General features: G+C 34.1%; 1 protein-coding gene across 1 annotated transcript in view; it reads left to right on the plus strand.

Moving 5' to 3' along the window:
* RELN (reelin) overlaps positions 1-18,426 on the plus strand; it is a 549,610-nt gene that overhangs the window by 463,737 nt on the left and 67,447 nt on the right. Inside the window, exons 42-46 of the mRNA XM_027838603.1 lie at positions 1,282-1,502; positions 3,252-3,399; positions 8,507-8,765; positions 9,616-9,865; positions 11,146-11,314. Coding sequence (XP_027694404.1) covers positions 1,282-1,502; positions 3,252-3,399; positions 8,507-8,765; positions 9,616-9,865; positions 11,146-11,314 — 1,047 coding nt within the window. The remainder of the gene's footprint in view (positions 1-1,281; positions 1,503-3,251; positions 3,400-8,506; positions 8,766-9,615; positions 9,866-11,145; positions 11,315-18,426) is intronic.

Genomic DNA, 18,426 nt, shown 5'->3' on the forward strand with positions numbered 1-18,426 from the left:
TCTTTGATTCCCCTTACTTTACTATTCCATTCTTCAAAATATTGCAGTATTACTGTTCAGTATTGTGATCCTTTTTATACATTGCAAGCCTGCCTGTTGACTAGCTCTTGGTTTTCATATATTTGCTAAGTTTGGAAACTGAAATCAAAAGTCAAAATATTAAGGTGGAATATTTGTTAGACCAGTTGTAGTATATGTATTTATATATATATATATATATATATATAAAATTTCCCCTACTAAAATGCAAATTCCATTGTTTCCCCTACAAATAGCAAATTTCATTTTTCCCCTATTAAATAGTAAAATATTCCTGCATATCCAGAAGACATGTCTTATTCTTCTCTATATTCGTTATAAGGCCTAAATATAGTATAGGCACTCAATAAATATTTGTTGAATGAATATGCTGTTGAATGAGTTGTTTGAATACCCTGTTGAATTGAATTTGTGGAAAGAGTACCCTGTTAACAGCTGGTCCAGAGTTTCTCCTGCAAGAAAAAGAAAAAAGACATTGAAATCAGATTACGTTTTCAAGCCATATGGATTTTGCCTGAAATCTGTACTTGATACACTGCAATTAATTGGAATGGTGGACAAATCCCAAGAGCTCTTCTCCAAGTTAGGCAATTCAGGGTATTAGTTCTTCTTAAGTCAGGTAGAGTGAAGTTAGATTTTTAAAATAATTTAGGATATTTAAAAGAACTTAACTGTACCTGATTTTATTTAAATCCTGATTATAATTATAAACATGTTTATAATTAGAAATACACCAAAACATACTGTCCTTTAATTTTTATGCTTAGCTTAATTTTTACGCATAGTGCTTAGCAGTTACTGACACATAGGGAGCACTTAATAGTACTTGTTGACTTAACTATTTTTATAAAGTGTTCTATTTTTATGGGAGAAAGGGATAATTGATTTAAAATGGGTACTACTCTTTCACTTGGTTAACCAGGCCTGGGGAAACATAGCTCTCTGGCCCAAAGAAAGCAGAGTCCAGGCACTACCTGGGCAACTTGCCCAAATTACATGCTAAGTACTTGTGATAATGTGTTTAAAATAGCCTCCGTTTGCTCATCTTGCAAACCGAAACCTATGAAGTGACAATAAAAGTTAAGATAAATGGTAAGTATATGCTTCAATTGTTAACGTTTACTTCATCATGAAGTGTGAGCAGAAAAGCTGCTCATTGTTATCAGAGTGTTATTGGCCAAATATATTCTCTTATCTTTCTCCAATTATTAGTTTGTGAGTGACATTTAACCTCTTTTCCAGATCTGTCCGATTCAGATGGTATCAGGGATTTTATCCTGCAAGCTCTCAGCCAGTGACTTGGGCCATTGATAATGTCTACATTGGTCCACAATGTGAGGAGATGTGTAATGGGCATGGGAGTTGTATCAATGGAACCAAGTGTATATGTGACCCTGGGTACTCAGGTCCAACTTGTAAAATAAGTACCAAAAACTCTGATTTTCTCAAGGATGATTTTGAAGGTGATTTTTTTTCTTTAATCATAGATCTATGTGTGTTTGCTTTAAAGGAATTTAAATTTTAAGGGATCAGGTACATTTTAGCAATTTAAAAGTAAGCATAATGAACTATGAAACTTTGTAATAATTTATTGTTGTAATTCTTAGTAACCAAGAAAATCCATAACATCCAGCTTACTTTCAAAACAATAGGCTATTAGGAAGAAGGCTTCCTTAATTATGAACTGTACAGATTCTTATACCCCTTCACAGAATCTGAGAGTTGACTGTACTGATCACCTAGTCCTACCACCCTACAAAATACAATAATGTCTCTGATAACCCATCCTCCTTTTAATAGGTAGCCTGTTCTATTACTGACTACTTAATGTATTGGAAATTCTTCACTCGTTATGTCTCCTTCTAGGATCTGTTCACTAATCATACTCCTGCCCTTTAAAGCAACACAGAATAAATCTACTTCTTTTAGACATTAAAATATTTGCAGACAGCTATAGTTTTCTTCCTAAATCCATAACTGGTTCACTTAATCTTTCCTCAGATGATATACTTTCTAAATTTATTATCATTCTGGTTTTGCTCTCCTCTGGATACACCCTAATTTTTCAACATACTCAAAGTGTGATGCCTACATATGAATACATTTATGTCCTGACCAGCACAAGTATCTGATCAGAGGATCTGTTTCATCATTTAGTCCTGTCACTACAGAATCATTATCTATCAGAAAAGATAGAATATATATTTTCTCATATTTCTCATTTCAGTTATGCATTATCACTATTTCTGGATTATTAGCATGAGTAATGTAAGTTTCTCTGCCATGTGGCTTGGCAATTAGAGACTTATCTTTGCCTCTATATATGTCAAGTGCAATTTCTCATCAACAACAATTTTTACCAAATGGATATTGGGAGTCATCTAGTAGGAGAAAGGAGTGAACAAAGTCCCAAAAATGTAAGCTCTTGACTGTGTACCATTACCAGTCCATTAAACATCATTGAGTCATTCCTTGCCTACATACCTTGGTTTCTACATTTGGAAACTAGATGAGTATTTTTAAAAAAAAAATTCAGATCTGGTGATAACAGACAACATTCACTCACTAGGAAATGTTAAAGCTAAATAGTCAATTTCTCATTCAACCTGTAGTATGGATTTCTGTATGTATCAGAACTGCCTCTACAAAATTTGTGTCTTTATTAGGGGCAGGTGGAGGAAGGAAGAGGGAAAGAGAAGTCAATCCCAGCCCTAATTGAAATAAAAATGGAGAATGGAAAATAATACAGGAACATCACTCCATACTCTGTTATTTCTGGCTTCAACTAACTTTTCAATAAGAAATGTCTTTAAAACAGACATATCTAATAGAAGACAGAAAGTATCCATTATTTAAGATATAGGTTCTCTTGAGTTAAGAGCACATCAGCCTTGTGTACTCACAAATTACAGCATGATGAGCAATTTAATAGGGATAGGGAATAAAGTTGCAGTTTCATTAGTATTAGAAACTCTAGGTCTAGGAAATCCCCATTACCAGGGCAGATCAGTACCTTCTTTCCAATTTATAGTATTAAAAAGGTACATGAAATATGCCAATAACATTTATGACTTAGGCGTATTGAGATTTAAAAAATTCAAAGGCCCAGTGCCTAAAAAGTTGATAATTTATTTACATTGCTTCCTAATACAGATAATACTATTCTATTTTTGGAATATGGATAAAGATGTATACATCTTCCATTTTTTCAGGTCAACTGGAGTCTGATAGATTCTTGCTATTGAGTGGTGGAAAGCCATCTAGGAAATGTGGAATCCTTTCCAGTGGAAACAACCTCTTTTTCAATGAAGATGGCTTACGCATGTTAATGACTCGAGACTTGGATTTGTCGCAGGCCAGGTAATCACTAAAAGTGCTATGATGAATTATTTGAGAATTATTGTTATACCTTATATCATATTTTTCAATAGAATATAATTAGCCCAGTATGAGGAGGAAAATTGCCAAGATAAGGCCTTCACTGGGAAATGACTTGTCTCTCTTTAAGAAGTTTATTAGAACACAGTATATCTTAATTTCTGTTCCTGTACCAAAGGAGATCTGTGAAGTAACTGGATCAAAAATCAGACATGGCTTCATTGATTAAAGTTACCATGTTGTATGAACAGAAATGACTATGAAGTGAAACCATTTAATTCATTGTCGGTCATCCTTCTGAAGTTTAATCAGGCAGCTATAATCACATCTCCTTATATGGTTTGTGCTGCTTTCACAATATACAAATTTCCATCTGACTTGAATTTTTTCACTCTGTACAATATGCTTAATGTAAAATTTTGTTGAAACGTGATATATCATCAAATTACATTCAAAGCCAATTTGGCATTTACAGTCATTGGCAGTTTAGGTTAAAAACATCTGAAATTCAACTTCATCTTTTACAACCATTTGTTTCAAATGATCTAACAAATCCTAACAAGTCATTTTCTAAATGGAGCACAACTGTTCAGAAACAAACATTAAAACTTGCATGGAGGATTATGTCTGGCATGATGTTCATCTCTTGATCATTTAATGGGCCAGGAACTTAACAAGTAAAATTTAAAAGGCAGTTTAACATGTGTAAAATGTAATCATATATGCTATGTCTTTGAAAATGAGTGGAAAAGCCTAATTTAAAATTTTTTTCAAAGATTTCACAAGTCTCTTAATGTATATAAATGTACTTATCTTATTTTGCCTAAGGTTTTTGCTGATTGTATTATAAATTTCTTTATGCCTCTCAAAATACGTAATTCTGCCTATGAAGTAATAAAAAAAATTGATAGGAAGCAAGTTTTCCTACTTTTTTATTTGTCCTTGATTTTCATTTCAGATTATAATTGCCTATTGAGAGTTCTAAATGATAAATTATCCCATTTTTCCAAGGACTTAATGCAATAATGGTTTACAGATAGGCCACCATTAAATTACTACAACTTCCCTCATCTTTATTATGTTCTATTTCTAAAACAACCACTGACTACAAAAACTATTTTCAACAAAACATTCGCATTTATAAATGTAAAAGATACTAAATAAACCAACCTGTGTTTGTCTACTGTCAAAAGTTTATCTCATCTCAATGGCAGGTTTTGATAAGATTTGCATATATTTTGCCCAAAATCCTCCACAATAAAAACCCAGTTTTCTTAGGGTCAACGAAACAATTAGGTGTCCAATCAATTTAAAAAATAAATAAATATTAAGTAAATAAATAATATAGTTTGGTTTCATGCAAAGGTACTAATAAGATTCCTAAAGCCCCTTGTTATACATACGTTTGTGTGTGTGTACATGTATATCTCACATATTCAATACAACATATAATAAACATAGGTAGAGATATATAATCTACAATATAGATACAGTATGTAAGAGAGATATGGGTATAATATATAGCAAACACAAGTAGATATGTCTATCTGATAAGTTGTGTATATACATGCAGCTATATACATATACATATACATATAGCTATACACACACGCATACATACATATATACTCACACATATACACACACACACACATATATGCACACCTGTGTGTATTGAATATTGCAGGGGTGAGGAACCTGCTACCTTAAGGCCACACACATGCGGTTCCCCACCCCTGGAATATTATATTGAATATGTGAAATGTAGTATGTGATGTTTTATTGAATTTAACATACATAGTATATGCTAGGAAGTTCTTACGGAAAATCCTTTTTAGTTATGTAACAAATCATAAACTCAAAATCATGTCAGAACTGGAAGCACCTTAAAAACCATCTAAAGAAGGAAACTGAAGTCCAGATAGAAGATAAGTGACTTTCCTAAGGTTACATTTTTAAAATTCTGGTTTCTTCAGTGTATGGAAACAACTTTCACTGCCAAGTGCACACCATCATCTCATCTTACACTACTACAGTGGTCTCCTATTTGGTCTTTCTGCCTCTAATTTCTCCCCTCTCCAGTCCATTCTCCACACAATTACCAAAATGACGTTCTGAAGTGCATGTTGACTGTCACCTCTATTTAACAAACCTAATCAAATACAAAGTCCTCAAGGAGAAGGGCATTTCAATTGCTTCATGCAACCTGGACCCGAGCTAGCTACCCCTCCAGGCTGATCATATATGGCTTTGCTTCACACACTCTGCGATCCAGTCACACTGGCCTTCCTCACACATAACATTCCATGTCCTGTCTTCAAGCCTTTGGAGAAACACAGAATGCACTCCCTCTTCAATTTTCTTCTTAAAATCTCTCTTTTTCCTTCAGCATTCCACCCAAATACCAGAAACTTTGCCTGATCATGCATATTACTATATATTTGTTTTGTATGTATTTTGTATGACAGGCAGCATAGCTAGTACATGATAACAAGCTGGGCCCTATCCCAGGAAGACCTCAGTTTAAATCCTGTCTCTGCCAGAAACCGGCTATGTGACCTTGTGTTGTTGGTCAGTCATTTTTCAGTCACGTCCGACTCTTTGAGACCCCATCTGGAGTTTTCTTGGCAAAGATACTAGAGTGAATCATCATTTCCTTCTCCAGCTCATTTTACAGATGAGGAACTGAGGCAAATGGAGTCACCCAGCTAGTAAGTGTCTGAGGTCAGATTTGAACTCAGGAAGATAAATCTTCCTAGCTCCAGGCTTGGTACTCTATCCACTGAGCCACCCAGCTTACCTAGGTGACCCTTTTCAAGCCACCTAACCTCTCATGCTCTAAGCAATTTTTTAAGACTATAAGTTGCAGAAAAAGTTCTGACCTACATTGGTACGAGGAATTTCCCTGCCTGGGAGTTTACTACATCAATGAAGTCACAGGTCCTTATCATTATTGCTATATTTTAAATATAAGGACAGGGATAAAGAAGCAGATAGAGTATTGAAGTGGATAGAGTTGAGCTTGAAGTTTGCATTTGTGACCCTGGGCAAATCATTTATTCTCATCTACAACACTGGGATAACAATAGCACCTACCTTCCAGAGGTGTGGTGAGGGTCAGATGAGATAACAAGGAAAGTGTTTTCAAACTTTAAAGCATTATATAAATGTTAACATATTACATACTTAAAATACACATCTGTCCTACTAGAATTTAAGATCCTAAAAGGTAGGAAGAAAAATGTTATAGGTTTGTTTGCACATCCTGGCACTTAGCCCAGTGCTTAGCATATTCTTGGTATTTAATAACTGCTCGTTGTTTGATTTATTGGTGCAAATTGGCAGCTCATCTGTAAGTTATAATCTTAGAGAGTTACCTAGAGAAACTGAGAGGCTAATTAACTTGCCCATGGTGGCAAAAGCAATATGTATCATGACTTGAATCTAAGTCTTCCTGACTCTAAAACTGGTCCTCTATCTATTGTACCATGTTCATACACATGTGTGCAAACATATATATGTGCCTTTGTGTATATGTCAACTTATATATACGCATGAGTATAAAAAACCTATGTAGACACATACAGAACATTAAGTATATTTTTCTCTATTCAGGAGTTCTTAACCTTTTTTTGATACCTTGAACCCCTTTGGCAGGCTGGTGAAGTCTTTAGACCCTTCTCAGGGTCTAAATAATGTTTTTAAGTGCATAAAATAAAATACACAGGATTACAAAGGAAATCAATTACATTGAAACACAGTTATCAAAACCTATATGGTTTTTAAAAGTTCATGGACACCAGTGTAAAAGACCCTGTACTATACTAAATTAATAAATAGGTACCACAAATACATAAAAATAATACATCTCATCTCAATTAGTTAAAATATATATATATAATATATATGTGTATATATATAATATATGTATATATATATATATATATATAGCTAATAAGGGGTCAGGAATATACAGAAGACCTACCCAAGATGATCTTGGTGTGGTTGGGCTGGGCACCCTCTGAAGTCTCTTCAGGCTCTAGAATTCTATGGTTCTCTTCTATTTTATTATTCTAACATATGGGCTATGTGTACTGGCATGCCAGCCAGTTGTCACTCTGCTCTTCTTCCAGTCTTTTGAGAAGGTTGCCATTGGTTGGCCACCAAGAAAAGTAAAGGATGACTCCGCCATCCCACCTGTATGTATTCTTTCTCCCAGCCATCCCAGCAAGACTGGGCAACCAGCATACATTCACCTTCTTCTACCCAGAATGGAAAAGGCCTATATAACATCAGTAATATCAGTATTCCTGAATAGTTGCCTACATCCAAAAATAATTTGTATCTTAAAATCATGGAATTTTAGAGTCAGAATGGCTCTTAGACATCACCTAGTCTTTTCTTTGTGATATGCTGTAACATATCATTCACTGTTAATTGAAGTCATAATATATGAAAACAACATGTTGGAGTTTTGGGGATGCATGGCTGATGGATTATGTTCTCATTTCCAAATGGCAAAATACCAAATTCTCATCTCAGCCAAATAACAACACATGGTCCCAAACTTCCACATTCCTTGGATAATTACTTTCTTTATAATGAACTACAACGGAGAAAAATGAAGTATGACCTTTTTTTTTTAATCTTCTGCTTGGGGAGGGAAGGAAGGCCATGAAAGGGAAAGGAATGGCCATTTTTTCATCATATCTTTCAGTAGTCATCAAATTTCATATTTGTAGGGGTATATCATTTTGCATAATTCATATTTTTCTGATGCTATTAAGGTCCATGTTTATCAAAAAGCAAAAATGTGATTGTCCCTCTTAAAGTATTTTAGCTGATGGCCCCATACTCACTTGTGAGTCAGATGATGACTGTTTGTCATATGTGAGGCATCCTAATAGACTTTTTTCGTTAAAAAAGAAAATTGATCTTAAGAGGTGAATGATTAGGGTTACAAATTAAAAGATCCCATTCATTGGTGGTATCTATTCCCTCCATCTCATTCTTCCCCAAATCCCTATTCTGTTGATTATGTGGATTTGTTTTTGAATGACTACATAATATTAATTTTTACTGATGTCAGATTTGTACAGTTCTTCATGAGACTTGGATGTGGTAAAGGAGTTCCAGACCCCAGAAGCCAACCTGTGCTGCTACAATACTCACTCAATGGAGGCCTCTCCTGGAGCCTCATGCAGGAATTCCTGTTCAGTAATTCCAGCAATGTCGGCAGGTACATTGCCCTGGAGATACCTTTGAAAGCTCGTTCTAGCTCTACTCGACTTCGATGGTGGCAGCCATCAGAAAATGGTCACTTCTACAGCCCCTGGGTTATTGATCAGGTCAGTTTCCACAGGTTTAATTGTTTTGATTAATTACCCTAGAACTAGAGAATTGAAGTTAGATCTGGAAAGGGCCTAAGAAACTATTGAACTCTACCTTCTCATTTTCTAGATGAGGCTCTGAAATGTTTAGTGACTTTCCCAAAATCATACAGCTAGTTAATGCCAGAAAACTTAGCCATGGGTTTTTAGATTTAATTCTCTAATGATTTCCCCAATTGCCTAAAGCCTAGAAAATCAAACTGCAGCAGAAGGCCCAAGTCCTGCTCATAGAAGACTATCACATGTGGATGTAGGCAATTTATCAATTGGGCTATGAGAGTACAAAAGGAAAATATGCAAATTAGAATTGGCTGCCACATGCAATGATTCCCAAATCCTCTTCCTCCTTTTGAAAAAAAATATTGATAAATCTTCCCAGCTCTTCATTGTGGACTATGTTTATACCTAATAAATTATATCAAATGAACCACAAAGAAGCTATTAACACATGGTGTAGTCCATGCAAAGAATTGGAATTGAAGAGCCTCAGGGCACAACTACATTTAAATAGTAATTTTACATAGAAAATAATCACTCCATGAGCCAAATTCTGACTTCCCAGCCTGGTTGCATGGAGTTTCCAAAGGCATAATTTGGCTTATGGAGCCTCTAAGTAGTTTTGTCATTCCTTTGATTTGTTTTCAGTAGCTACTTGCCAGATGGGCAACTAGACCACAAAAACAAAAACATTATTAACATTTCCTTAACACCATGTGTACATTACAATGCCAGTTTTGAATAGGCTAGGCAAAAAAAAACCAGTTGTTTTATTTTAATGTGTCTGGTTTATTTTTATATAATATTTCAGATTCTTATTGGGGGAAACATTTCTGGTAATACAGTCCTGGAAGATGATTTCACCACCCTGGATAGTAGAAAGTGGCTCCTTCACCCTGGAGGTACAAAGATGCCAGTGTGTGGCTCCACTGGAGATGCACTGGTATTCATTGAAAAGGCAAGCACACGTTATGTAGTCACCACAGATATTGCTGTGAATGAAGATTCCTTCCTGCAAATAGACTTTGCAGCCTCTTGCTCTGTTACAGATTCTTGTTATGGTAAGTACCTTCTTTATTAGAGATTAAAAGCTAAAAGGAGTTATGAATGTATTTCAGGAATATGACAGCCTCTTTCCTAAATAAGACTGTTATGAAGTCAAAAAAGGAAAGAGGTAAATTTATACTTATTATTAGCATGAACTATGTTGATAATACACATCTCCTCAGATAGATTGCCTTGTATCAAATGTATGTAGTATTTTAAATCATTGGATGTAGAGAGGCAGTCTGCCATAATGGATAGAGAGCAGGCTTCAGATTAAGGAGGACCTTGTTTGAAATCCCAGCTCTGACACGTACTGGCTCTCAGTGTATTAGGCAGCTTGCTAAAACTAAATTGCAAAGGAGATGCTAATATACATTGGTAGAGAAGTTTCCTCACTGAGACTTCTCTACACCAATAAAATCAGGAACAAATCAGGACCAGAAAAAAAAAATTGTGTCTGACATATAATGATAGTATTCCAGACAGAAAGAATAGTAAGGGAGCGGGCAAAGAGTATGGGGAGTAAAGAGTATGGGGGTAGTTGTCCCCAAGATATCTTTTTCATATTTTACTTTATGTTAATTTCTCATTTAATTACAAAGTAAATTACTCATATTTTCATATTTGAGAACAGCATTCCTTATTACATTTGCTAATCAAACTCACCCTAAAATATGAGTTTTCAAACTTTAATAGTATGACTTTTTGAAAGAAAAAATGAATTTTTTTCTTTATCACCTGAATAAGGCCATATTACAAGAATATCCAATTTCAGTTGCTTATACTGAATATCTCTTGCTTTAAATGTATTATAAAAATTTATTATAGTTCTACTGTACTCTTATTTTAAAGAGTAATTTTTAATAAAGCTACTTCATATGTCAGGTGAACTTAAGTACATTCAAACTGAAGGGGAAAAGTTAATTAACTTTTGTTTCAGTATCATAGAAGGAAAAGTTATGTATTAGTAATATTAATGACTATATTAATGCTAAATTAATAACGCAAATAATGTTCAGAATAAAACTGGAAATCATTTAGAAACTATAAAATCATATTGAAAACATGTAAAATATTTACATTTTTCAGAATACTCCTTTTTATAAGTTGCCAATAAAGCATCTTCTTGGGTTGCACATTCTATATTACACAAATAGTAACATAAATTAAGTCAAATTTTGTGACATCAAAATATATGAAACTATTATAAATCATTAGTCCCAGGATATATAGTTATCCCAAGACAATATTGACATCTAGAATGTCAACTCATTAAATATATTGCCATTTTTAGCTATTGAACTGGAATATTCAGTAGACCTTGGATTGTCATGGCATCCAGTGCTAAGAGATTGCCTGCCTACAAATGTAGAATGCAACCGATATCATCTCCAGCGAATTCTTATATCAGATACTTTCAACAAGTGGACCAGAATTACTTTACCTCTTCCATCTTATACCAGGTATGATTGATTCCTGTTCATTGTGAATTTTAACTTGATACAACTTGCCATACCAGGATTTCAGGAAGTTGAAAGCTAACGGTTTTGGTGAAATCAGATTGTGTTTTCCCTAAGTTCTGTTGGATGCTGAAACATAATGTGTTTATATCAATATTATTTTCTTTTTACCTTGGACTAGTTCTTGAGCAATATGAGGGAGGAGGGTGGAAAAAAGAATAATATTCCCAGGAAATATCCTCCTTTGGAGCTTCTTAGCGGTATGAATGTAACCCTGGGTTCTTGGAGGCTGTACCAATACATCACAAATTCTGGAAAGTTCTAACAAGCTATCAAGATTTCAGGTATAGATAGTATCAGCAACAGAGTAGGGCACCTTAAAATATTACTTTTACTTAGTACTTAGTACTCTAAATATGAGATCTTTATTCAGTGATCAACATATAGATATATTACTTGAAGAACCAGACCACATCCATATTGATATTCTCACCATAAATGAAATCATAAGACATTTTAAAATATAGCTGAATCTAAAAAAGAGCTCACAGATTTTTCATAGAGTAGTGAATAAAGTAGCTGGAAGAATTGGTGTTATCATGCATCTCAAATCAACCAAAAAAGGAAAACATTTCATGAGACACTTGATCAATCTCACTTTATATTGCTTATTGTGACCACAATTGATATAACTGCCACTTATGTGCCATTTTTTTTTGCTGAGAAGGAAGAATAAAAATATATATGGATTTCACATAGTTCTTCATATCAAATCAGCATTGATAATTTGTGTTCACTGTGAAGATGGACATGGCAAGGATGGAAAACATATGTTGGAAAATATGATAAAAGATTAAGAATTGAAGGAGGTCAGGTGCCCTATGGATTACCCAGAAGCCTCTTTCCTATGTATAATTAATTTGTTTTCCAGAAGGCAGCAAAAATGGCGCTCAAAGTGGCAAGCACCAAATAACATCACAGAAATTAAAATTAACTATATCTTAACAGATAGGAAGTAATTGATTAATAATGTGGGAGTTATTTCAGAATCATTAGTCAGATCATCAATGGACTAAGGCAAAGAAAGGCAATACCAATTTAAAAGAAAGAAGAGGAGAAAATACTTAATATAATGACAAATGCTCTGAACTAACCTAAAGAAATAAGCTATTGACTTGGTAAATTGATAAAAGTAAAGACATTAACTCTGATTATCACCATTTCTTAGACAACTTTAATTGGTATAAAATAGTTGCCACAACGTGGAAATCAAAAAGTACATAGAGGAGCAGCTAGGTGGTGCAGTAGATAGAGCACTGGAAGAACCTCAGGAAGACCTGAGTTCAAATTTGGCCTCAGACACTTGACATTTACTAGCTATGTGACCCTAGGCAAGTCACTTCACCCCATTACCTTGCCAAAAAAAAAAGTCAAACAATGAGCACAATCGTTTATCCAAGTAAAGGACCTTAGCAACAGCAACAGTTTAGAGCAAGAGATGCCAAATTATAAGCTGCAGGCCAAATTCAGCCTACTTTAAAAAAAAAAAAAAAAGACAACAGGACAGATTTGGCTGTGAGTTTTTCAATTTGTCAACCCCTTCTTTAGAGTTGTGAGGTCATTTGAAAAATATTGCAGAGGAGAATGAAGGAAGATCAACACAAATAATATCTCAAAATAGTGAAAAAATAGAGTCTTTGGAGAACTTGGTGTAAAACCAACTTAAGTCAGGTCATTCCAAATGCATTTAAAGATGGAACTGAAAGGACAGAAGATAGACATGAAATATAATATATTTGACTGTTGTCCCTATAGAATCTATCGTCCAAGTGAGTATAGACGACTTTTGCAAGGACTTTGGCTAAGAAATGGAGGAGACATATAGAGTGTACCATATGTTCGCAGTCTAGGGAAGATTTTGTTTTTAAGGATGGAGGACACATGGGCATGCCTGAAGGCAACAGGAAAAGAACCAGTAGAAAGAAAGAGTCGGAAGATTTTAAGGGGGGTGTGAATTATTATGGTTAAAATTTGCTAGGTAAGACAGGAAGGGATGGGGTTAAAGTCACGTGGCAGGGTTGACCTTTATTTACAAGGAAAAAGCACACTTCATTTTCAGAGACTTGAGAAGGTACAGTGAAACTGGCGGAGAGCGTGAAGGATAATGTCAAGAGGTTTTAAGATAGAGAAGAGAAAAGGGAGCTCACCTCAAATGGCCTCAATTTCATGAGTAAAGAGGCCAGATGCTAATTAAATGACAGATTTGAAATATTGCTGGGAACGGTTTTGGAATCCAGGAAAACAGTGCTCAGTTTCTGCTATTAAAAAGAGCAGCAGCCATGCAGTGGACATGTGAGACACAAGTAGCATCTCATTTTTATATACTGCTGTAAGGTAGGAAAAAAACTCTTTACTCACAGTGATCCTCTGACATACATAGTGCCTGCAATATTCTCATTTTATAAATGAAGAAACTGAGGCTCAGCAATGGTCAGAAACTCGTTCACTCTCAGCCAGCCAGTGAGTGGCAGAGCCAGGATCAAACTCCTGACACAGAATTCAGCTCTCTTTTTACAGTACCATGATTGTGCTTTGGGTTCATCCTTATTCTGTTCCCTTCCTGTGAACAAAAAAACAACAAAAAAGGAACTTGTGCAATTTTCTTACAAGCAACCATAAAATGTGACTGCTTATTTAGGGTGTAGCTTTTTCTGGAACTATCCTAAATGGAATGGTGTCAGTTACTAAAAGCCCAGGGCTGCTATTCAGTTCCTACCCCAAAGTTTCGTGACCGTATTAACTGTCAGCAGAGGTGCCAACTTTAAATGAGATACAGTGAGGTTTTGTTGCTCATTAGCAGTATTGCCACACATGAATTATTAAGGTATTTTAATAAGTAAAATACAAAAAAAATTCCACTGAGGCATTAATCTTTTAAATTTATATGGATTTCTGGTGGTAATTACATAGCTGTATAGTTTTTTTGTAAATAATGTAATGTAATGATTTCTATTTGAACTTGTGTTAATAGTTTGGATTCTTTATCTCAAGAAAACAATTTATTTCTGACCTCCTAACCTACCTCTAATACTCCTTTTCCACATAGCTGCAAGAATTTTGATCATTTGCTACTTCTTAAGAAAAGCACATAAACAATAATTTGCTCCTAATTATCTATTAAAAATTAGCATTCAATTTATTTATTTTTACTATTATTGAGGTTTAAATTGTGGAACAACCATGAGTTTGCAACTGTCTTATAACAAGCATGGCATAGCGGACAGAGCATTGACTGGAGCTAGAGGAATTCTGATGCTTACCATCTGTGACTTTGGGCACATCATTGAACCTCCTAAACCTCAGTTTTCTCAGCTGTAAAATGAGGAGATGGAACTAGATGGCTTTTGAAGGCCCTGCAAGTCATATACCAAATAGCTTCACAATAAGGTTCAAATCACCAAACATTTTAAGGTTGATTATTTTAATGATTATTCATTGGATTCTTTTCATCTTTTTTCAGTAGAATTTGTATATGAGGGCAAGTTACTATCTTGCTAGTATTCTCTTCTTTAATGTTCTGCAGACTGTTGCACAGATGGATAAAATAACAAGTTCCAGTAATTAGATAAAAGTTTTGTATCATAAGCACATCTTTGGTAGGGTCTTGAGGACAACTCAAGTAACAGACAAGATGGCAGGGATAACATGTATGTGTGTGTGTGTATACATATATATGTATATATATGTATATGTATATATGTATGTATGTGTGTATATATACATATATATACTTCATTCTGTTCCCATGTTATTTTATTTTATTATAAATAATACAAAAATTGTTAGAAAGTGTACTGTAGTGGTGTGTAGCTTTCCTTGGAGCAGAAGATCTGAGTTCAAGTCCTGTCTCTGGCACATCCTGGTTTCGTAACTCTGGGCAAGTCAATTAACCTCTCAGTGCTTTTGGAAATTCTCTAATATTGTAAGTTTCAAAAAAGGTGCCAGTCTGCCCTGGCAGGGGGAGTTTCTTCATCTAGGAGTTCCCTATGCCAATGAGATCACTAGCTCAGTCCCTGTCTCTAATTTTTAATTATGAATTTATTATCCTAATTAATTGCTCACATTTATGTGGTTCTTAAAAGGTTTACAAACAATTTTACTAGCAACAACTCTATGAGGTAGATGGTATGAGATTTCCAGTGACTGCAGGAAATAGAAAATATAACTGTATATTAATTATGGACAAATTAAAATCCAAAGAAAATTTTAGCAGTAAAATGTGTTCTCTATTCCTTATCTCATGTATCAGTTACGTAAGGATAAGCTTCCTGGAAGACATTTGTGATTAATTATGCAAATAAAAAATTTAATTTGAATTTAGACCTCAGTAGCTTGACTCTTCTACCTAAGTAACCTTTATTTTTTTTTAGATTTTAGATCTATATATATAGTAAGGTAAAATTATAATATAATTACTAATATATTAAACAATTACATGAATAACAATATGTTAAAATATATATGTAAACCCAGATCACACTCTCCCACCAATATACTCAATGGCAGTGGTAAAGAATGAGCATATATTAAATAATCTTTCTTAGTCATATTTTCTCTGAGTCAACATTTGAGTTCATAATATGAACATAATAATTAATACACTAACTTTAGGACTGCCTCTATACTCAAACAGCCACCATTCTTGTCAAAGGAAGCAATCTACACATGAAACAAATAAAAAATAATTCAAAGCTAAACTGTGATGTGTAGATTGTAAACGTTATAGGAGTCCAGAGCAGGGAGGCCTTTGGACTTTGAGTAAGTAGAATTTCATGGAGGGAGAGATATTTGAGTTGGACTTTGAAAAATCGCTAGGAATTGACTAGGTTTTGGGAAATGTAATGGACAAAAGCAAAGAGGTGGGAACTGTAATAGCAAGAGAAAGAGACTTAAACATAGAGTATGTTTGGAAAATAAGTTTGCAAAAGTAGAGTAATAAGAGATAATGGGGGATGTTGAAAGCCAAGTAGAGGATTTTAGACCAGGGAATGTTAGAACTGAAAAAGACAAAAGACAATCTAAAAAAGCACTGAGTTCAGCTTCCTCCCTCATTTTACAGAAGAAGAAACTGAAACCGATGAAGCTTAAATAACTTAGTTAAGAATATACAACTAGTTAATGATAGAACTGGGATCAGATCCTCACTTTACTGATTGCAAGTGTGATACTCTTTTTCATTTACCTCACACTCTTCATTATCCTCTTTTGGTAACATTCCATTTTGTCAGTATCACTCTTAAAATGTAGTGCCCAGAAATTGAAATAATATGCTTCATATAATGTGATCATCATAGAGAACAAGGAAACTCTTATCTATCTTCAATTGGATATTATGGTTTTATAATTTTAGCTCAGAGTGCAGTGTCAACAACAGTATCGCTGTTAGCTCATATTGACATTGTGGTCAACAAGTCACTGCTCTTTTGTTTTGTTTTCACAGAAAATGCTATCAAACCATTTATTTATTTAGCATAGATTTAAATTGTTTTTTTCCCAACAAAATTCATTTGAGCTTTATTTGTATCCCTATTCCATTTTCATCATACTAATTTCTCAACATTCTTTGAATCAATTTTATCATCCAATTTAGTGACTAACTCTCCCAGCTTTGTATCATCTGAAAAATTCATAGAAATGTTTATAAGCATGCCAATGAGGTAGGAAATTCACAGTAGTGTCTGAGGAAAAGAAATGACACAATGAAAGGTAATTTGTTCTTATGGGGAAAAAAGAGAGATTAGAGTCAGGGTGTTGAGCTATGAATAATATAAGTAGGAGGTGATAAGTGCCTTGGACAAAAATGGTAGTACTGGGAATGGGAAGAAAGAGTTAAATATGAAATACATTTCCCAGACAGAATAAATAGGTATTGACTACTAACTGGTAATAGTGGAAGGAAATGGGTGTGTCAAAGATGACTCAAAATTCACTCCTTCTTTTAGCAAACATTCAATGAGTACATACTGTATGCAGTGGTTGCTTTGCTAACACTGGTGGAAAAAGAGTTATGTTCATTACAGCCTCTATTTCAAGGAGTTTGTAATCTAATAGTGATGATGAGACAGGTAAACAAATAAACATAATATCAGTTATAATGTGACAATTGCATAATAGAACAAAATACCATGAGATTAGGGTTTAGGTCTTAAGTTTGTTGGTTTTAAACAGCTTCATTAAAATTGTGGGGAAGGGAGACATTGCAGAAAATAGGAGAAATGTGCGGAATTGAAAGCAGTTTGTATCATTCATCCATTTGAGAAATTTGGCATCCAAATAAAGAGGAAAAGATAGTAGTTAAATGGAGCAAGAAGATAAAGGAAAGAGATTTTCAAGATAGAAGAGACCATATGTACATTTAAAAACAACAAAGAAGTGGCTACTAGAGAAGAGATTTAAAAGATGTTTGAGAGGGAAAGAGTAAGTGAGGGAGAAAGGTTCTTCAAGAATTGAAGAATAATAGTATCCAAAATAAAGTTGGATTCATCTAAGTGATTAAGTTAATTTTAGAAGCTCCATAATTTTTTTAATTTCAAAAATGTATTTTAAATTAAGTTTTGTTGGACCTTTAAACTTAATAAAAAGTGATTTTAAATTAATTTAATCATGTATTAAGTCATGAAATCAAGTATTTCTCTCTATTTGGGCAATTCTCATCTGTCAGTTTTCAAATGGGTTATCCTATTTGAAAATATAAAATGACCTTCATATATAATGACCTTCACAGTAATAACTATTAATATAGTAGCAAAACTTCTAGAAATCTCAACTATCATCTATCATTCTACTGGGAATCTTGAAAAAAATAAAAATCCTTCTGGACAGTGATGAAATAACTGTAATACAGATCATGAACTTTACTCTATAAGAGAGGCAAGGAGTCTTTAGATTTGAACCTGATGACATAAAAATGTGCTTAAATTAAAAGTAAAAGGTATGGTTGCCTATTTCCCCATTCATTCTCGCTAGTTTAGGAGCTTGGTCAAGAATCAAGGAAAGCTGCCTTTCACATATCAATTCAATACATGACTAAACTGTATTTATTACCCTTGTTTAAT

Source organism: Vombatus ursinus, unplaced genomic scaffold (genome assembly GCF_900497805.2).
Source record: "Vombatus ursinus unplaced genomic scaffold, bare-nosed wombat genome assembly UNPS02014830.1, whole genome shotgun sequence".
In the NCBI taxonomy this organism is placed as follows: domain Eukaryota; kingdom Metazoa; phylum Chordata; class Mammalia; order Diprotodontia; family Vombatidae; genus Vombatus; species Vombatus ursinus.